Source organism: Gymnoscopelus microlampas (assembly GCF_963454915.1).
Source record: "Gymnoscopelus microlampas genome assembly, chromosome: 2".
Taxonomy (NCBI): Eukaryota; Metazoa; Chordata; class Actinopteri; order Myctophiformes; family Myctophidae; genus Gymnoscopelus; species Gymnoscopelus microlampas.
The window spans coordinates 34,774,702-34,797,557 of NC_139939.1; the positions used below are offsets into that span (position 1 = coordinate 34,774,702).

Consider the following 22,856-nt stretch of genomic DNA (forward strand, 5'->3'; position numbering starts at 1 on the left):
CATGCAATTTAGTGTAACAATAAGAACATACACATATATACATAATTAAACGACATGACCATTTGCGCAGGCTGCATGTGTAATTGTTTCTGGGGAATCTTGTAGTCTCCTCATAGAGCTTTTCAGTTCAAGTGGTAACATTTTAACGTGTCCACCATATATATACATAAATATATTGTGTATGTGTCCTACTATTAAGGAAACCTCTGTCTATCAGTCTGTCTAAACCGTTCAGACCATTAGCCTATGCAGACAGTGAGGAAGACAGTTTTTCACTCTCCCAAAATGTAAGCTGTTTATTAGCGTTTTTGTGTAAACAGCGGAGTTAGAGCTATAGTTCATTACTATCATATAAATAATTATCTATATAATAGTAATCATATAATTATAATTATTTACAGTGGTATAATAGTAAGCATTGTTACCAGGGCTGTAAAATTCAATTTAGTTTGTCATCTTAATACCGTCCCATCTTTTCAGACAGATCAGATGTACATAGGTATGTACCAAAGGACAAATTCCAATTACATGGACACATTCTTAAGATAATACGCATGTTTGGTGAATGAATTTAGATGTCGGGTATTGCTGATCCGTTCATTAACGCTCCCTGCTTCTTTTGTAGGGATGCTTTTTGGCCTCATATACAGCAGTTAATGACTATCAAACTTGAATGAACTTGAAATGAAAGCCATCATTAATTTTGTGGTATTTCGTCAGTCAAGTTGACTGCGGGAAGCTGTGAAAGCGCTATAGCAATGCTCAATGCCCATTGGCAATTTCAGATTGGTTGGACAGTCCATTGAGGAGAAATGGCCAACCCATTGAGGAGAAATTGGATGCTGACAGGCAAACAGTTTTCTAAATATTCTAGTAGAATAAGGATGCTCCAGGTGGGCAAAATCAACAGAACTAGTGCTGTTTACTGGTGAGTGTGCAATTCAATCACTGTCAAAGAACAGTTGAATAGTCCAATTTACAGACATACTGTGTAGCCTAATTAAAAGAAACGTTTGAGCACAGTCCCCCTGCTGAATCATACACAGACAAATTATGGTTCTTGAATAGTTCTTTAAAATGCTATATGGTTCCATGAAGAACCATCACCTATCAAATAACCATTTTGTTTAGTGAATTGTTCTAGATAACCTTTTTTTTGGTCAAAGAACCATTTTCTTATGGTTCTTTGGGGCACTTTGAACCACTTAAACGCTGGCATCCCAATTAAGAGCATGTCTTAATACGTGAACATTCACTGGAAATAGCAGGATCTTATAGATCAGCTATTTTCAACAAAGATTTGGTATAGAGGGAAAAAGGAGCGGATCAAGTATAGGCTTTAAGTGGTTAAGGGTTCTTTGGTATGAAATATTATTTTCAGACAAAAGAGCATCAAATTGAGCACCCCTCCTTTTGCACCCTTTTTCTTTGTCGTAGTAATAAGAGTAATCTTACAATAGTAATTTGTACCACAGGTCTTCAACAGGGAGTCCGGGACCCCTAGGGACTCCTCAGATTCACTACAGGGGGGAATATTCATAGAACAATTGTGAGCTCACAGATTGTGAGCTTGTAGATCGGCTATTTTCAGAGCAAAGAAGTTTGTTGTAGAGGGAAAGAAGAGCAGGCCGAATACAGAGCCAAAGGTCAAGTTTACTAACTGTTGAGGGTTTAAGTGGTTAAATGTCTGAAAGTACTCATTAACATGAATCCAGCATATGAATAGAAAATATAATGTGTAAACAAACAAACAAAACATAGCACTGATGATAGTGCTGTCAAACAAGTCTAGTCAATGAAGAATTTCAGCGTGCAACACAATTTTATATGTAGTGGGGGTCCCTGCTTCATCTCTCCCTCAGCTAAGGGATCCTTGGCTCGAAGCACGTTGAAGTCTCCTGTTTTATAGTAATCCTGATAGTAAAGTATCTATATAATAGTGAATCCCAACTACATTCCTCTGTTGCCAGTACGTGTTCCTGATGCTGGGGTCTACATGGTGGGCCTGGCTGTGCTGCCCTCCCACATCCCTCTATACAGCCCCTCTTCCACTCAGCTCTCAGCCCCACAACCACCAAGTGGCACCATAGAGGTGAGCTAGAAGTACAGAAGAAACACTGTCTGTCTCTCTGTCTGTCTCCTCTCTCCTTGACCCTGTTGTTCTGTTCTTGCCGTCAAACACAGGTCCTGTTGTTCCCAGCGCTGAGCTTTGTTCAGCCTGGTCGCCTGTCCTCCCTGGAGTTTGTCACACAAGAGCTGAGCATGCACACTCACGTGCGCTTTCAGACCTACAGACCCCACTGCCACCACCCTGGCATGCACCTGCTGCTACCTGGTGAGTTACACGCACGCACGCACGCACGCTCACACACACACTCACTCACTCACACACTCACACACACTCTCTCACACACACACACACACACACACACACACACACACACACACACACACACACACACACTCACTCACACACACACACACACACACACACACACACACACACACACACACACACACACACACACACACACACACACACACACACACACACACACACACACACACCTGTAGCCATATATCTCCGATGTGGAGTTCGCATGTTCTCCCCGTGTCCCCTAGGGCACCCTCACAAAACATGCAGTAATCCTGGTCTCTATACTGCCTCCCCCTGGTCAGCCGGGGCCCCTGATGTATGGAAAGGAACTGGTTGGAATAACGTGTTCCTTCCACGCGCTACGTCCAACCGGGGAAAATCCCCTATATCAGGTGATAAGAAGCGGCCTGCTCACTTATGGAATCAGAATAGACTCTTAATTATCTGTATCCGTAAAAATAGATTTGTACTCAATTCTGTTCGTAACAAACAGTCTGTAAGTGTAAATCAGATTTGTGCTTGTAAAGTGCAATTCGTAACTAGGGATAGAGCTCGTTAATTTGTATTGATAATGAGCACCTTATCGAGCCTGCTTATTGAGCCGAGCTTTTATCGAGCCCACTATCGATCTTTTTCTATTATTAAGAAAAAAGACGTGAGACGAAAAATTCTGAACAGAAACGGTATCTTTTTTTATTGAATAGGCTACAGAAGTCCTGATGTCACTCGCTCATCCCTTGGGTCGCAGAAGTTTTTCTCTGTGGAGAATAACATTGGGTCATCTTAAAATCGTCTCATATAAGCATTGTGGTCCTAAAATAAACAAACTTCCCCATATTATCAGGGAGGTGGCTCTGTATGTTGTAGTGCCACGGTTCTCAAAGTGGGGTACGCGGCGCATAGCCAGGGGGGCCGCAAAATAATTGACACAATAATTCTCAAGGCTTGAAAATGATGGAATATGATTAAGGATTACTTTGATTATGGTAAGCTCACATTTCATATCACACACACCATACAGTAAGAACTCCTGCAATTTTCACTAGTTATAAATGTTGATAAATGTTGATAGACAAATCTGACAATAATAGTTACGAATTGCACTTTACAAGTACAAATCTGTTTTTACGGATACAGATAATTATGAGACTGTTCTCTCAGTCTCAAAATTACTCATACACATCCGTGCACATTAACAGCTACATTTGCGTTTATAATGTCTAAGTTGACACACGAATGTTGATATACGAATTGTAAATTTAGAGACACAAATACAAATGACTCTGCATGCATAGGTGATTTTATTTTTTACAAGTTACGAATCATATGACTAACAGTGAGGTAAAAGAGTCTCATAATTTAAGTGCTGTCAGAGGTAGAGTAGCGCCCATGATTACAAGCTTAGGCATTGGAACTGGGTGAAAAATGGGTTACAAAATCGTGGGATAAATAATATATATATATTTTTTTAAAACATACCTTCGATTGTGCTCACATAAATTGACACCTGGGTGCACACACACACACACACACACACACACACACATGTATAAAAAACATGTGTCATGTTCCACCTGTGCTCACGTCTCCAGGCAGTCACTACACACACACATGCACAGTGTTGAGGGATCCACGTCAATGTCGATCGCACGGAAGGAAATGCTGGAGCTGAAGGGAGCGGACGGGGAGACAAATCAAACCTTTTGGCCGTCAGCGCTCCTTACGTCTCCTTACGTCTCCTTACGTCAGACTATAAATGGCACTTTAGATGGAGACAGAAACTAGGACAGAGAAAGCGTGGTTGAGGTGGGGGATTGAATCAGCCAACAAGATCAAACCAGGTCTCTTCTGCATCCTACTTCTTATGCCTGTGTAAATGCCTTTTCACACAGGAAATGTTTTATTTGATTTGACATCTTTATTGATCTTGAAAATATATGTAACAATACATAATCAAAAGGATAAAAACAAAAAGCTGACAGCTTGTTTCCATTGAAGTTATGTGGAAGGAAGCGACTGATAAAAAAAAAGTTGAACGTTCAGGAAGGGAGGCTCAGGCAATCAGAGCAACGAGCTGGCGTACTCCCGTGAAACTGTTGCATTAATGCTTGTCACACGCACATGCCCAACCGCTGCCAGAGATGAAATGTGTTGAACCTTTTTGTATGCGACATGTAGAAAATGTGGATGCGTAGAGAATATTGTGAGGAGCGCTGTGTGACCCCAAGGATCCAAGCCAGTACGCAGACATAGTATTTCTCCCATGTGCAAAGCGCTTAAGACTGCTAGAGGAACGTGAACTAGTCAGACCCAGATCCACACTATGCATGTTCCCTGAACATCTCCATGGAGAAAAGTTGTGAAAGAAATGGGCAAGATAGCAACAGTGAGAGAAAGGGAGTTCTTACTGACTGAACTAGTTCTCTGATTATGTGTCCCTCAGTGATTGCTGCCTTTCACACACGTTTTATTTGAATTTGAAAGATGACCTACAGTATGGGTTTTATTGTTCAATTACATTATGGGATCCAGTGTGATGTCTTTGTGGAGAGAGAGAGAGAGAGAGAGAGAGAGAGAGAGAGAGAGAGAGAGAGAGAGAGAGAGAGAATGATGGAATAGAACAACATTGGAGCAGATGAGAGGCTTTGACCATGTAGCTGGAAAGAGATTACATTTATACATTTTCATTATTGATAACACAGCCAGAAATGAGCATTTCCTCTCTTCGCTGGGAGATATATGTCAGCAGAGCGCATTACCTACAGTAGTTTGCCCTTAATACACATATAGAGGCATAACAAATTCACACACGCGCACACACACACACACACACACACACACACACACACACACACACACACACACACACACACACACACACACACACACACACACACACACACACACACACACACACACACACACACACACACACTGATCTTTTGTTTATATATTACTCACACATAATCGCTTACTAACTTTCCTCCATGATTAGCTGGAAAGTTTTGCTTCAGTTTGCTCTATCGTTTTCAAAGTATTGCTCAGGTCTTCTCAGCCCTCGGGGGAAATGTGCCCTTCTGAAACAGAGACAAATATGAAGAGGCTTACACAATTACTCTGCCAAGTAGAATAACAACACATCGTGCTACACTAATTGACAATTAGTGCAAAAATAATAATAAGTTCTATTATGCATGTAACAAATTTAATGTTTGATGTTACTTTTGAAGTGAAATATGAAATGATAGGCATTATAAGCTGGGACTGCTTATAATGCGACTGCTAATACTGTGTCCTCATTCTGAGCACGTGTGCAATCTCAATCACAAACCTGTAACTCATGCACACACTCTCTCTCTCTCTCTCTTCATATTTCACTGCTTTGCCCCCCATCGCCACAACTCTGGATTCTCAGGTTGTGGGGGCCCAGTGTGTTCTCCGGTGGCCGTGTGTGTCCCCACAGAGGCTAGGGGCCCCTCGCATTCATCCTCCTGCCCCCATCTGCAACAGTGGTGCCCGTTCCAGGGGCGCTGCCTGGCCCTCTCTAGCCCATGCCAGCCATCCTCCTGCCCTAACTGTACCCAGACACAACGCCTGCCTCCTGGGGCACTGAGGCCCCGCTACACGTTACAGAATGAGGTGGTCTTCACTCTACCTGCTGGACCAGCCACACACATACTGGTGAGAGAACATTATGCTCCAAAACGATCAGGGAAGTGGAAAAAAATGTTTGGGCTGTGAACTGAATGTTCTGTGGGTTAAACACTTCCAACCTGCCATCCCTATTATTGGCATGTCATTATAGGTGAAAGTATTCACAGTATACTTGACATTATTGCTGACTGCTTACTTACTTACTGACCATTTCCCAGAGCATATCATCATTTTGATTTATTTTCAAGGAGCTCACTGAACTCCATTAATTTCAGTATGGTATGAAAATCAACTTGCAGAGACATGCTTGAGATACATAATCCAACACACAAAAAAAAATTGATAGTAATTGTTTTGTCTCGGTTGCGTTTTTGAGGCATTTTAAAGCACAAATGAGTTTGAAAAGGTCTAGCCGTCCCTGGAGAAAAGATAGATACACAAATGAAATTCAAACATCCGTGACTGGTTAAAGGTCTTTACACACTCGGGGCATGACAATAATGATCCAGAAATGTGCCAGAAAATCTTTCTGTAAACTATATAGTTGATGCCTTATTCATACAGGTTGATGCCTTTCATATGTAGAGAGAAAAAATATCAAATCATGCTTTATTCCCTCCGTTCTGTGTGGTGGACCTACTCCTGACACAGTTTGAAAAATATATTTTTAGGCCAATTAATAGCAAGAACAAACATGCCCTGTGTGAAAGGACCACGGGGGGATTTCAGTCGCCCAGAGGCAGCACAGCAGGTAGGAGTTACAGAGTTACAGGAACAGAGTAAGGAAAGTACTGTCGTATACAGCCATACGAAGGCAAGAAAGACGTCATTACAGAACAACAGTATACAAGGGTTAGTTAGACGGATTTCTTGTTTAAATTGTTCTGGGGCCTCTATAGAGTGTTTAAAACAGTGGGTTGCGCACATCCAGTTCGTTGCTGGTGCTGGACACAAAGTGACAGTTCAAAAGAATAACAGCATTGCTCCTAAGTGTTTAGTTTACTTTAAAAACACAGAAGAAATTACATGTTACGTTTCGGCCGCAGCCCACAGTTAGCTTTCATCAGGTGCACCTCCAAAAGCGCTTTCACTTCTGCCCATAGGGGGCAGAAACACCATTTTCCTCATAGCTTCCTCGTGCAGACCATGACTTACACAGCTGTGGGTAAGCAACTCAGCCTGGCCGAGGTATGCAATCTGCAGGAACGCCCCTTTGTTGCTTTTGGCATGGGTTCAAGCGGTTTTGTGAGTGCAATGACGTCCAAGTCTGCAGCTCATAAATATCAGCCTCTTGTCTCTTTTTGTACATGAACCAGATTAGCATGCTCTGCATACAGAGCTGTAACAAACAGAGCATTTCTTGCTGATAAATTACTGCTACAGTATTTCAGAATCAGAATCAGCTTTATTGTCACATCACAGGTTTACAGAAGTAAAGAAGTGGGTGAAATTCGTTTTCGTGCATAGTTCCCATCGTATCTTTATTTCCATAGAAGAAATAAAGGAAAGTAGAAGGGGGGGAGGGGGAAAGGAGATCAAACAAGAAAAAACTAAAAACGAATAACAAATTATCTACATATTTACACATGGTACCTGAGATAAGATATAAAGGTGCGTGAGCATAGCAGCAGATGTGTACTGTGCATGATATACTTATGGACGTTAGCTAAGGTGCTAGAAAAAAAACACAAAAAGACAAGTCAGTGTGTTGTGTCTGTCAAGTAGCTCAATAGCATGAGAATAGCATTTTTTTAATACCTTTTACTTACAAACTCATGTCACACCTTTGTTTTCTCATCTGGCCAACAACAAACTTTGTCTCTCCTTGGGGTTTGTATTAACTGTGTTATAACTGAATCCTCAGAGAAATGTTCTGTGTGGAGTATAAACGTTTTCATGCCAAGGACCCCCAAATTGATATTTGGCTACGGACCCCCTTCTGAAAACGTTTTGTGCCAGGGACCCCAAGAAGATAAGATTTATGTAAATAATATATATATATATATATATATATATATATATATATATATATATATATATATATATATATATATATATATATATATATATATATATACATATACATATATATATTTATTCAAACATTTCCAAAATAGCAGATGTACAAGCTTGTATATCTGCTATTTTAAAATAGCCATTATATAAAATATGGATAAATTTGTTAAAATGATTGTGATGCTGTATTAGCAAATTTAGCTGGGGACCCTCTGGAAACCCTGAGTGAACCTACCTGACATTAAATGGTTGAGACAGCTCACTGGGTTGCTGAACACTAAATGTCACTGATATAAAAGAATATAAGCAAGCAGCCAAAACATCCAAAACATTCAAACAACGTTGGATCTCCCTGTACAGTTTTAGTATGTAAGAGGATACAAACAAGCCATTGTCATTGTTCATTTAACTCTGAGAGTGTACAGTACATACAGTACTGTGTATGTATGGCATACCTACTAAATATGTTACTGATAATATTGTAAATACTGTGCATATTTTTAAATATTGACATTCAAAGACATTTCGTTATTTAGAATAAGTGTGACTATTCTCTGGAACATTTTTATGTAAAATCCAAAGTGTAGAAATGTTTACCCTTTTTTCCGCGGGGGAGAAACCGCGCGACAGGATGTGCAATAACCCCAAGTTTGCAACTACTTTCGTCTGCGCCCTTCACCGGGTATGGTCTAGTTAACATAATTGTAATAGATATACAGTACTGTCCTAATCAATTCATTCTGTAATCAGGCCTTCTATACTTCCTTATGAGCTCTGCTACATTTATTGTTTCTACATGGAAGTCATTCCTCTTTTTTTTCCTCTCTGTCTCTCTCTGTCTCCTTCTGTCACTCTCTCTTGTCTCAGGTACGAGAAACATTGGAGGACCGCTTGGTGTCCCCTGGTGATGTTTTCGCCCTCCAACATGACTCTGGCCCCGCCTCCCTCCTGCACTGCCACACCTCGCCACAGTCTCCGTGGCGACAGCCCATATTAGCCCTTAACCAGTCACAGTGGTTCTTTAACACCAACGCCAGCCAATCCACAGACGGCTCAGCAGACCATGACTCCGATATCGACTCAGCTCCACCCTCTGAGCTCGACGTGGAAGCTCTGTTACAGGATGGAGAGGGAAGCTGGCTGCTGGATGTGGTTTGCCCCATCAGGGTGCTCTACGTGGGGCAAAGTGAGACGCAACTGCAGGGCGCCCAGTTCACAGCTGGTCTGCCCCAGCCAGGACTCTACAACTTGATGGTCAGGCTTTTCTCTTGGCTGTCAAGCGATATAGTGTATAACATATATGTGCCTTTGTTTGCCGTAATTTATAACAAAATGTAATTTAACTATAAAAAACTATAAACAACTTTAGCGTCAGTCCAACTCACACTCACACATTTGGGTTCAGGGGGCTGACATGAATATGAACACAGTGCAGTGTGACCTGCAGTATACAAAACAGTTCAACAAGTCAACTTAGTGCCTCAGTTAATGGCAGTAACGGTCAGTGGCGTGCACAGACATTTTGAGGGGCAGGTGCTCAAGTAAATTATACTTTTTTTTGTTGACTTGGTCTGCTCTTTTTTCCCTCTACACCTATACCTCTTTGCCAAAAATAGCCGATCTACAAGCCCACAACGCCTCGCGCTGCGAGGCGTTGTGGGCTTGTAGATCTGCTATTTTTGGCTAAAGTTCTCCTCAGAAAAGGGATGCTAGGTTTCGAGTGGTTATGGTAAAAAGAAAAATCATATCACATAAAGACCCCCTGTAGTAACTCTGAGGACCCCCTAGGGGTCCCAGACCCCCTGTTGAAGACCCCTGCTGTAAACTGAAAAAAAGGGCACTTCTGGTCAAGAGGGCAAAGGGCAGGTGCTCTAGCACCACCTAGAGTCTATCTGTGCACGTCCCTGGTAACGGTTATTGATGTGCTGAGATCTGATGTATTGCAGGTGACCTCCGTCGACCCTTCCTACCCAGCAACAGCCTCGTGTCCTGTGAGGGTGGTGCCCCCCTTGGCTTTGACAGTACTCCACCCTCCACCCCAGAATGGAACTCTCTACTTACAGCCCAACAACACCAGGTTACTGCTCCGCGTCCAGTCTGGCTACTCCGCTGAGGTCCGCCGACGCGGCAGCAACCACAGTGTGACTTTCCAGGCGGCCTGCCCTCCAGAGTTCTCTTCCAGCCCAGAGCTCTGTCAGCTGGGGCCAATCGCAGGGTCAGGGCCCGAGGCCGGGGACCCTCTATTTGCAGTGTTGGATCTGAGGCTGTCGGCGGAGGAGAGGATGGGCCCCGTGCGCGTGGAGCTGACGGCCCACAGTGAAGTGACGGAGGCCAGCCTGACTGTGGTGGTCTACCTGGAGGAGCCGCTCAGAGGACTGGTGGTTCAGCCGCATCCAACCCGCAGGGTGCTGATGGAGTCAGTCGTGGTGAGCGAGCGAGCGATTAAGCGAGTGTTTGTGAGGTCATGTGTGCCTGCGTGTTCCTATACCTCACCTTTCACCTGTGGGGAGTGGTTCTATGTATGTATGTTTGGTGTATAGACTACGTCTTGTGGTTGTGAATAGGTTACTTTCTCTCTACTCCACACTGTGAGTGATTGTTGTTAGCTTTACATGTTGACTATTTTCTACATGCGACACTGTCGTGTAATGAAGTATGACCCTGGCGTAAATGCTTGGAATGTCCCGAACATTGCAAACAAACCTTTTAACTAGATGTTGTAAATGTTAAATGAATCAATATTGATCAACTGCATGGCCCATCAGAAACTGTTTTTGTAACACAACAAAATGACATTTTGAAACAACAGCTTCAATTGCGGATCAGCCAATAATACTGTAATCAATGACTGGAACTATCTTTTTTATACTCTACTGTGTGTGTGTGTGTGTGTGTGTGTGTGTGTGTGTGTGTGTGTGTGTGTGTGTGTGTGTGTGTGTGTGTGTGTGTGTGTGTGTGTGCGTGTGCGCGCGCGTGTGTGTGTGTGTGTAAAGTATACAGTATCTATCTTTCTTTCTTTCTAAAGCATATTTTTTTGTGTGTGTGTTTCAGAGCTACACAGCATCAGTAAAGGAAGGCACCAATCCTACATTTAAATGGACAGTGGATGACAAGCCATACTTTACCTACTACAACACTGTTCTCAATGTCATCTACCAGAATGCCGCCGTCTACAAGCTCACAGTGAGTCTGTCTCACACTTTTGCTCAAAAGCACCACTCAAGGTTGCGGCCGTGGCCTCTGGGCTGGAGAGCGTGGGGGGTTGCGGGGCCTTGGTGGGGGCACCAGGAAGGCCAAATGGAAAGGACAGGGGAGGAAATATAAGTTTAAAAAAAAACAAAGCAGTGTAGATTGACAGGAAAGGGGGAAAGATTCAGGCAGTGGCGGTCCGCCGGGCTCGGGAATCGACCTCGGGACTAATTGTAAGGCTGCACCGGAGCCTATATGGTACGTGCCTTAACTGAGATTGACAGACACTGATTGGCTCTTCCACTTTTTGGTTTCTTCAAAAACGCGCTTGTGGCCAGACCAGTCTGCAGAAGACACATGATAATGTGAATTCAAACGACCGGGATTGTTTACCAGGCTATATTTTGGGCATGTCATTGTAAAATATTTTTGAAATTGTAATTATATATTATAATATATATTATTTACAAGCTCACAATATGTTTTTAGTTTTTTAAAGTCACTTCGCAGCCAGAGGCCTTGGCTGGTTGGGAATCCTTGGCATGAAAAAGTGTGGGAACACCTGGCCTCTGTATGGGGCTTATGTATTTATTTATTATTAAATGTGTGTTTCTAGCTTGTTTGTGTTGCATTGGCACTGGCACTGAATTAGCAGCTGTTTAAAACGGCTCAATTTCTTTTTGATGATTGGTGATGTCTAGTGCAAACTAAAGTACATTTGTGGAAATGAGAGTCAGAAGCAAGCTGTATTTCTTTTTTCTTTCAAGCTGTCATTGCAACTCCACATCTGTGAGATGAATTATCAGAGTGCTACACAAACAAATTGCAAGGTCTGATAATGAACATCACAACAGTCCTCGAAACATAGAAAGTGGCTACAGCTAATTTGATTGAAGAGGGATGGGCATGCTTCTCTATTTTCTCTTAATTAAAAAAGTTTACTCTGAAAATATAAATGCTGCCTAAACTTTAAATAGACATGGTTTGGTCTATTCGGTAGTGGACAGATTTGAGCTTAGGCAGTGAACCTGCATAACCTCTATTTCCTTTAGGGGCAATTAATCGAGGTTTTGTCATATTAAAGTAATTGTCTTTTTTTAATGGGATTTGGGACGTTCTTTAATCTGTTAGCAGATATTGGTCTAAAACATTTTTCTGCAGGGTAGATTAACACCCAGGATTATCAGCCTGATGAATGAACACATTACTGATTGTTAATTGAATACACTATCAGTTGCCATGGCTGAAGGGCAGCCATAGCTGAGTGGGTAGTAGATAGGCTGTCTTGTAATCAGAGGTTCGCCGGATCAGAAGGTCCGCCCAACTTAACCCCTGACTGCTCTCCGGGTGCTGTATCAATAGTGCCCACTGCTCCTAATAGTTGTAATAGTAAATGCAGAGGACCCATTCGACGTACTGTATGTGCAAATGTGCAGTGACAAATACACGAAAAAAACAACTAAAGGGTCCTCAATTCTCTTCTTCGCTGAAAACATGACTGAATGTTAACGTGCAGAATTTAAATGAACACTGAGGATTATACTTTGTACCGATTGTTAAATGAATGGCATCGCCATTTGGTAAGTGAACACGTTTGTGCTACCTCCTATCCCCAGGTGACGGCTATGAACCATGTCAGTAACCTCACGGAGCACTTCAACGTGACTGTGGACCGGCTGCAGCCCATGGTCAACCTGACCGTAACGGGCGTGCCCGACGTGGTCACCCAGGGCTCTGCACAGACCCTCACTGCCTCTGTGGTTGTGGACATGTCTGTCTCCGCCACCTTCCGGTAGGACTGGACAGACAGTGTGTGCATGCGTGCGCGCGGCGTGTGTGTGTGTGTGTGTGTGTGTGTGTGTGTGTGTGGGAGGGAGATTGTTCCTCTACTATTGCGTTAGGTATGTATATCTCCCTTGCACAATGTAAAGGAATATTACTCTAAAACAGGGGTCTTCAACGTTTTCAGGCCAAGGACCCCTTGGCTGAGAGAGAGATGAAGCAGGGACCCCCTCTATGTTGTGTAAAATGGTGTTTCAGATAAACTTTTGCTGCTCTTTTTTCCCTCTACACACCTATAACGCTTTGCCAAAAATAGCCGATCTACAAGCTCACAACGCCTCGCAGCGCGAGGCGTTGTGAGCTTGTAGATCGGCTATTTTTGGCTGAAGTTCTCCTCAGAAAAGGGATACTAGATACTAGTTCAAGTGGTTAATGTAAAAAAATAAAAATCATATCACACAAAGATTTGGGGGACCCCCTGTAGTAACTCTGAGGACCCCCTGGGGGTCCCGGACCCCCTGTTGAAGACCCCTGCTCTAAAATGTTGTATCATCATACCTGGAGTACGAGCCTTGGATTATAGTGCATGCATAACAGCACGTTATGGATGTTGTTATGATCAACTCCATTGTATCAGAAATGGCTTCCATCTTTGGGCTCTCTGTTCTCCGTGAAGGCATGCGAAAGGAAACAAACATTTATCGTCAGGCTTTCCAGGAAATCTATACAAAAATGATCATTTTAGGGAGTATTATTCCTTTAATGCTCTTCTTGTTTGCACAAAACAAAATCCTCCCTTTCTCTCTCTCACTCAGTTTCTCTTGGATTTATAACCCTGTGGTCAGAGTAGATTGCTGACAGGAATTTTCCCCTCTGCTCTGTCATTTCCTCTCTCCCTCTCTTTTTTTCATTATTTTGCACTCTTTTCCTCGAACCCCTCTCTCCCTTTCACATTCCCACCCCTCTCCTCTCTAGATGCCTCTTTTCGCTTACTTTCCCTCAGCTCTCTCACCGTTCTCTGTATACTGAGGTCTCCTGAGGGTTAACTTTCCACTCTCTCTCCCTCTTTCCCAAAACACCCCCTTGCGTCTCACACAAGATTTCCACTTACCAGCTTATTGTACACTGTTGTGTGCTGTGTGCTCTGTGTGTGTGTGTGTGTGTGTGTGTGTGTGTGTGTGTGTGTGTGTGTGTGTGTGTGTGTGTGTGTGTGTGTGTGTGTGTGTGTGTGTGCGTGCGGTGCATGTTGTCTTTATGCACATTCTTCTAAGCACCATTTGGTCCCAAGGTGTTTTTTGAACCCTTGTCTGTTCCTTCTCCATACTGTAGATGGTCCTTTGGTGACGGTGGTTACAAGGAGTTTGAATACAAGCCTCCGTATGCCTCCTCCCTCCTCTGTTCCTACTCCCCAAACCAGGTGGTCCTGACTAATAATGTCACCTACATCTACCCCCAGCCAGGTAAACACTGTCCAATCAGCCATATAACATGGCTAGCCTATACTTCATTATTTTTCATTATTTTTCACATGTTTGCATGCTAACATTGGATAAATCTTTCATACTTTTGCATAGGTGAATGTTACATAAAAAACATATTGAGGATGTTCTTTATTGAGATTATGGTTGCATTACTGATGCTGAGCGTTGCTCTGTTGTGAATACTACTCTCTTAACTAGGATGAAAGCTTAGAAAGCATGGATTTTTGTAGCATTCAGTAACAGAAGATAACGTCATTTGACTTTCTCTCTGTCTCTCTCTCACTGTCTCTCTCTCTCTCATTTTCTGTCATCCCTCACTCTCCATATCACTCCCTCCTCACAGGAGTTTACCCAGTGCTGCTGTCGGTGTCCAACCGCTATGAAAACATCAGCCAGCGAGTCACCATGCACGTCTACAGCATCCTCAACCGCATCGACATTGTGACCGTGCCCCGCCTCCTCCTAGCTCGCAAGTCGGCCACGTTTGAGGCTCACGCTTGGCCATCGGCCTACGGCATCCACTACACCTGGCACTTTGGCGACGGCTCTGACCCGCTGCCTGCTCTGACGAGCAGGCAGGTGAACCATACCTACATGCAGAGCGGAGCTTTCAACGTGTGCGTGTCAGTGAACAACACCATCAGCTCAACCGAGGCCTGCACCGCCATGCTGGTCTATGAGGAGATCGAGGAACTGACAGCAGGGAGCTCCTCCCCTACGGAGCTGCACAGCCCGACCACTGTGTGGGCGCGCCTGGAATCGGGCAATAACATCACCTGGACCTTTTCCATGGGGGATGGGAACAACTACACGACGATCGAGCCGCGCGTGTCCCACACCTACATCAAAGACGGCAACTACACGGTCAACGTCACTGCCAGCAATGCTTTTAGTTCCGGCTGGTTCATCTTGCCCGTCCATGTGTTCATATTCCAAGTGGTGAAGGTGGAGCCCTCAGGATGTGTCCAAGAAGGGAGATCCACCCCCTTCCGGGCCTGGGTGTCTGGTAACGCATCAGCTCACCTGTATGAATGGAGCTTTGGCGACGGCAGCCCCAACGAGACGTACCACGGGAACCCTCAAATCGCACACACCTACCACACCAGTGGGAGCTACCACCTCTCCCTGCTGCTCTCCAGTGGAGTCAACAGGGCTACCAAGGCCAACTTCTTCGCCTGGGTGTGTGTGCAACCATTTTTGGCCAATGTCAGCCTTACCGCTGACAAGACGCACTACCGCGTCGGGGAAGAAATCCGCTTCCAGGCCAGAATGGAGCCAGAGTTTAACTACAGCTATCGGTGGGACTTTGGACTGGATGAGGACTCTGCATTCGTCAGTAATTTTGCAGGAATGGTTTACACCTATAAAAGCCCGGGTCAGTATGTGGTAACTGTCACCGCATTCAACAACATCTCAACTGACAATGCCAGTGTCTCAATTGAAGTTCAGAGGCCTGTGGGCCCGGTTTTGATTCACCACAATGGCACTACGTACAATAACCTGACTCTTAGGGAACCATACCTCTTCAACACCTCTTCCTTGGCCTCAAACGTCAGTTACACCTGGAGCTTTGGAGATGGGACAATCCTGACCGGTCAGAGCGTCATCCACTCCTACAACATCTCTGGAAACTTCAACATTACTCTGACCGCCGCTAACACAGTTAGCAGCAATCACACTGTTTTAACTGTACCTGTGCTGTCAGCGATACATGGTTTAGTTGTCAATGCCAGCCTGGTGAATGTCCCTCTCAATGCTACAGTCCACTTTGAGGCCCAGATGGATGAAGGAGATGGGGTCCGGTATTCCTGGACACCGTCTCCCTCCTACCCTGTCCCGGGGACCGACACCACCTTCTACACGTTCCGCTCTGTAGGGACCTTCAACATCACTGTGACAGCAGAGAATGATGTCGGAAGTGCGCATGCAAGCGTCTTTGTCTTTGTGCAGTGCGAGCTGGAGGGGCTGCAGATTATAGCAGAGGAAGAGGTAGCAGGAAGCAGCAGTGTCGGCGTGGAGGGATGCTGCTTCCCCACAAACCGTGCACTCAACCTCCAGGCTGTGTTAAGGGAAGGAACTAACATGTCCTTTACCTGGAACCTCAGAAGGGAGCTAGACCCCATTAGCTCAGTCTTCAACATCAGTTTGAAGACGGTACCCGTCAATTTCTCCACTCCAGGCCCGTGTGACATCTTTCTCCGGGCAGCCAACCTCCTGGGCCATCTGTCTGTCAACAGAACCATCCAGTTCCTGGACCCCGTTGGGGAAGTGTACCTGCACATCAGTGACAACCCAGTTGCAGTCAGTGTCCCAACTAACTTGACAGTGCTGGCCTTGGGCTCAGATCTGCGGTACCATTGGACTGTGGATGGAGATGCTATGCCATGGAACAACCCCTGGGTGGCCCATGCCTTCACCAGTCCCGGTCAGAGGCTCGTCAGTGTAGAGGTCTCCAACGAGGTTAGCTCAGAGATCGTGTCCCAGTTTGTCGAAGTCCAGGAGGTCATTACTGGGGTGACATTCACAGCTACCAATGTCACAGAACAGAATTACGTGGCGACAGGGGTGAACATCTCGCTCCAGGGCGAGGTCCTGAGAGGAACCAACGTGACATGGACATGGCTGTTGCCGGGAAGGACAGAAAAGGGAAAGAAAGGCTCTTTGGTTTTCGTTGAGCCGAAGACAACCATCGTTGCCCTGAACGCTACCAACGACGTGAGCAGTGAAGTCGTTACCAGAGAGTTCTTTGTTCAGGAAAAGATTCAGGGGCTGGAGTTGAGGGCCAATAAGAAGTTCGCAGCGGTTGGAGAAAGGGTGGAGTTCACCATTTCTGTGGCGGCGGGTTCAGATGTTAACCTTATCCTTAGCATCAGCGGAGATGCCACTGTAATGCTCCCTTCACTGCCCAACCAAACCTTTGTCCACCATTTCACCAGAGTGGATACGTATATTGTCAACCTCACTGCGATCAACCAGGTAAAATTCAAGGGGAAATCTAACACATAAGAATAGACAGTAAACATACTGTAAATGATCACAGTAATCAAGGCAGTTCATTTTACACTCTTATGCATGGGGAATGTCATATGATTGGCTGAACTAAGACAATGCCCTTTGTTCCCCTTTTCACGGTGTGAATCCAGGTGAGCTCCAAGAGATGCTACCTCCATGTTGAGGTGATGGAGCCAGTGCGTGGACTGTCTATCCTAGATTGCTGCGAGGCCGCCATTCCTGTGGGAGTGGGAAGGACCTTTGTTGCCAGCATCCTTAAAGGCAAACCTGTGAACTTCCTGTGGACGTTTGATCTCCACCACCTGAAGCCAGCAGCATCTTGGCAGAGAGGCAAAGAGGTTAAGATCACTGAAGTGATGTTAGATAATAGAAGACGGAATGGGGATAATATGTTTCTCTGTGGAAACTATGATTCCTGTTATTATTATCACAATAAACCATGTCAAAGGCTATTTTGTGGCCTACATTTATTTATTTATGTTTATTTTCCACTCAACCCTTAGGCATATTACACACCAGGGCAGGCTGGGTCGCTGACCATCTACCTGAGGGCCTTCAATGCACTACATGACCAGAACATCACCAAGCACATCCTGGTACAGAACGTGCTGACTAACCCTGGTCTGGATGCAGTGCCAAATGACACATTTATCAATAAGACAGTGGAACTCAGGGCCTATCACAACAGGTCTACCCCTGTTCAGTATCTGTGGGATTTTGGTGATGGATCCACTCCACTTCTCACCAACACTGCAATGATGGGTTATAAGTACAGCCAACCTGGACTCTACCTTGTTCAGGTATGTTTCCTTGTAAACATGCCATATTATGTGCCATTTATATCTGCTTGTTCTCAAAAGTTCTAAATAACATGCACCCTGGTAGAATCCAGACCTGTGATAGATGTGATCTCCTGTCTCCACCCTTCACCTTTGTTTCAAAACCATTTTTGACTGATGTCTGGTATTAGCTTTGTTTTGTCATCTGACCGCCCCATCACTCTTCTCACCAGGTGAACTGCAGTAACCTTGTGAGCTGGGTGTTGGCCAAGGTGGAAGTGAACATCCGTGTGCTGGAGTGTGAGGAGCCAGAAGTACATATAGTCCAAGCACCCAGACTGGGCATCTGGTGCTCCCAGCCCTCCTTGGTAGAGGCGAGCGTCGACTTAAAAGGCTGCGTACGCTATGGAGCACAGTACCTATGGCAGATCCTCTCTACTCCTTACTGCAACAATGAACAGGACCGCAGCATAGGTTCTGGCCTTCGTGGGGCAGGAGCTTCACCTGTCTCCGTGATCCCTCTCCCGGCGGAGGTGGATGTGCGACGTCTGCAGCTGTCAGTGCCTAAGATGGCACTGGCGGCAGGCAATTACACCCTGGTCTTCTCCCTGTCTTATGAAGGCGTGCCACTGAGGAAAGCTGCCTGTCTACAACTGAGTGTCATGGCTGCCAGGTCAGTGAATAAATGTCATGAAGCACTGTGCATGTACTCTTTGTCTCCCCACTAACATTATTATTAACCACATGAACCATAGTGTCCCTATTCTGGCCATGTCATAATGGGCGAAAATTGAAATAAATTGGCGAACATTCAGCGTTGCGACCCTTTGCAAAATTTTACATTGGTTATTTTCGCTATATGACGGACAACGCAGTATATACTTGAGTTGTTAAAACCATAGACGGAAATTTCATAGCATCCTGCAAAGCAATCTGTACTCATCTCATTGATGAGTACAGTACTCTGATGAGATAAAATAAGGTAGGATCAGATAAGATAAGATTTTTTTTTTTTAAATGACTGAATGAAAAAATACTGTATACTCTTCTTTGCCAGGTTGGTGCCAATCATTGAGGGGGGCACATATAGGGTGTGGTCGAGAACCCAAGACCTGCAGTTGAGCGCGGAGCAGTCATATGACCCTAACATGGACCCAGACAGTCAGGCACTGCTCCACTACCACTGGGACTGCCATGACACCTCCAAGGTAAAAGGCACACATTCTAATGAAAACTGTCCAATGAGCAGAGCAGTTGTTGTCCAGATTAAAGAATAGCATAAGACGAATGGAATAGAAACATGGGTTGATATTAGATTAGAGTAGATTAGATCATACAACCAAAACAAATTTGTATTCTCAAGGGGAAATTTGATAGATTAAAAGTAAACATTCACAGATGATGACATTCTTTCTGTCAAATTGTGTATACCATACAGCAAAAAAAAAGTACAGTATATACTGTATATTTTATAATCAAGTCAAAGGGGCTTGGATTGGGGCCAAATATCGATGCTCTGAGGCTACACTGGAATGTGTATGACGTGATATGTGTGCAGCCTGTGCAAATTCTGTTCTGATTTTCCTCTTGCTACTAAACCAGGTATGCGCGCATCTATACATTTTTCTGGAGAAAACAGCTGCAATCATGGCCTGTTAACCGGAAACAGCGACTTTACCCCTGGGTAATTGGCCGCTGGTAAAGGTAGTACATCCTTCCATTGAAATTAATGAAGTTCAAAGGGCCTGTGTAGCAGTAGTGGCTCAGAGGATGTGTGAGTAGTAGCCTCTTTTTGCGCACGTGACAACCTTCTACTCTGCCGTTTAAATGCGCTGCTCCACGGATCTGCAGCTAAGTTGTCTGTTGGACACAGACACACCGCGGCGCAGGCTCATGGACAATGATTCAGCGAAGAGAGAACGCTTTTTATCTCGGTCAGAAACAAAAACAAATCATGTTCATTGTAACGTAACGTTACTTGGATCAGTAATATGTAATAATATTACTGTTTTGGCAGCTGTAATAAGTCACACTACTCGTTACTTGGTAAAGTAATAATATTACAGTAATATATTACCAAGTAACGCGTTACTGCCCAACACTGGCCATATCCATATCATTAGTTTACCATGGTAATGGGTTTAGTAGCCTACATGGTAAGGTTAGGCTCATGAAATAATATTACGCTGTTCTCACTCACAGTGGGGGATGATTCTTTGTATGGCTGAGCATTGTGTGTCATACGTACACTAGTAGGCTTCTATGTCTCCTGTGCTTATTGATGTATGCAAAGCACTTAGCAGAAAACATTCAAGAGCCTAATAGCAGCCTGTTTTTAGTTTCAGATGTTTTCTCATTGAGCCTCTTTTATCCCTGTTTAGGAAACAGAACACTAGTGTGTGGGGTTCCTTTCATGCCATTTCACAAATGACATTTCGGCTTGACAAAAAGTTTCAGTCGTGACTGAGATTATTTTGCTTTAATCCCTGTGTGTGAGTGTGCTTGTGTGAGGAGAAAGACAGGCATCTGTGATATGTAACTACATGGAGATAAACTCTGCATTCCACAGCTGGTGCTATATTCCCCCACCCTGCCCATTCAAACACACTCACACACACACACACACACACACACACACACACACACACACACACACACACACACACACACACACACACACACACACACACACACACACACACACACACACACACACACACACACACACACCCACGCACACTCAGAGAAAAGGACACCCAGTGTGCTGAGAGGCCAGATGGAGGTGAAGGCAAGAGTATGGAGTATGAATCTGTGTGATTGAGAGGGATAATGGAAGTAGAGAGTGACTGTGGATGAAAGGTGAAATGGGACGTGGGGTGTGTGAGTGATTGAAAATGGGGCGAAATGCATCCCCTGCAGCAGCGGCGCCCCTGTGTAATTCAGCAATCTTTTTAAGAAGAGTGGTTAAGTTCATTTCCACAGCACCAGAGCCAGCATTGCAGACCTGTACTTGCCCAGGTTCAAAACTAATTTGGGAAAATGCTCATTTAGATATAGAGGAGCAGTCAAATGGAACTTGCTACCGCGACGATAAAAAGCATTAGTAGTCATCTTCTTTTCAAGGACAGTCTCAAAGCATGACTTTTAGAAAATGTTGCAGAATAGCATGGCCACTTCTATTTATTATTAGATATTTTATTTATGTAAGCAGTGTTTAGTATTATAGTTATAGAATGGTTTATTTATTGTTGCATTGCCTGTTTTATGTTATAATGTTTTGTTTGTCTCAGACCAAGCACCACAATGGAAATAAGTCACTGACTTTATTGTTTTTCTATCCTTGACATTTTCCTTGAGAAGCATGTAACGTGTTTTTCTTTTAACCATGACGTCTAATAAATCAAATCAAATAATCCTTTTTATCATTTATTGTGATAAAGAAATGCTCACAATAATCATATGGCAGAGATTTCAATTTAGCGTCAAATTGTCCTTCATACACTGTATGAGTTGGCTCTGTACTTGGACCACTTTTTTCCATCAACACCAAATCTCTTTTCCAAAAATAGTCGATCTACAAGCCTGCAACGCATTGCAAGCTTGTAGATCTCCAATTTTGGGCTAATGTTTCCCCCAGAATATACAACAAAGGTGACATTTTAAGAGTTCAAAGCATATTTTGATTATTGTGATAATATCATTAATCGCAATTATTTTCGCCACAATAATCATGACACGAAATGTTCACATCGGTCCATCCCTACCAAATAGAATAAGTTGAAAGGAGAATGGTGTGGCTGAAGAACCTGCCAGATACTACTGGTCAGTACGGAGAGAAGAAGCTGTTGAAAACAGTCAAAGAAAACCTGATCAGTGCAGTTGGCCTCTGTCCTTGCCGTGGCCATTGTGTGCAGCAGATGATGAAAACTCAACTGGCAAGGCCTAGCCTTGTTGTTTTGGCACACTCTAAATACTAAGCAATGAACGCAACACCACTTTGTGGGTTTCGGCCTCTCCCAGCAGATTAATGTGAAGTACTATTACGTACATGGCTTACACGTCCCACGTCCCTGCCTAGTCTTAAGGTCAGATTCACAAAAGATATTGCGCTAATGGTAATGCCAGTGTAAACATGGCCATAATGTTTCACAGCTGAGTGCAATTTGCCCTTGTTTTGCGTCTGATTGCAATTATCCATGAGGCCGCCACACTATTTATTTGTGTTGATGCATCTATGACTGTCACAGAGGAGTTTTTGGAGCTGGCGCCCAGGCGTTATGTAGGTCTAGCAGAAGCCTGAAATATGGCATAATGCCAGTGCTGTCAAAACAGTTAATATGTTATTAGAGCCAGTGGCCTCAATCATTGGCAGTTTGATGGCCCACATTGCCACACTGAAGACCACTGGATGAGCAGAGAAGCTGTACTCAATATTTTAATTTATTTATCTTATTTTATTTTTCAATAGGCTCTATGTATGGAAATCACACTTATTCTGAACAACATTGTTGTTACAGTAGTTGAATTGGGCTGGTAATCTGCCGACCTTTGCCCACCTGAACACCC

The 22,856-nt window shown here is 44.1% G+C and overlaps 1 protein-coding gene across 1 annotated transcript in view; it reads left to right on the top strand.

Moving 5' to 3' along the window:
- Positions 1-22,856, top strand: part of pkd1a (polycystic kidney disease 1a) — a 136,910-nt gene that overhangs the window by 47,319 nt on the left and 66,735 nt on the right. The window contains exons 11-23 of the mRNA XM_084084611.1: positions 1,971-2,092; positions 2,185-2,335; positions 5,793-6,058; positions 8,915-9,301; positions 9,994-10,473; positions 11,099-11,230; positions 12,853-13,028; positions 14,348-14,478; positions 14,843-17,475; positions 17,643-17,849; positions 18,015-18,311; positions 18,524-18,963; positions 19,348-19,498. Of these exons, the coding sequence (XP_083940737.1) occupies positions 1,971-2,092; positions 2,185-2,335; positions 5,793-6,058; positions 8,915-9,301; positions 9,994-10,473; positions 11,099-11,230; positions 12,853-13,028; positions 14,348-14,478; positions 14,843-17,475; positions 17,643-17,849; positions 18,015-18,311; positions 18,524-18,963; positions 19,348-19,498 (5,573 nt within the window). The remainder of the gene's footprint in view (positions 1-1,970; positions 2,093-2,184; positions 2,336-5,792; positions 6,059-8,914; positions 9,302-9,993; positions 10,474-11,098; positions 11,231-12,852; positions 13,029-14,347; positions 14,479-14,842; positions 17,476-17,642; positions 17,850-18,014; positions 18,312-18,523; positions 18,964-19,347; positions 19,499-22,856) is intronic.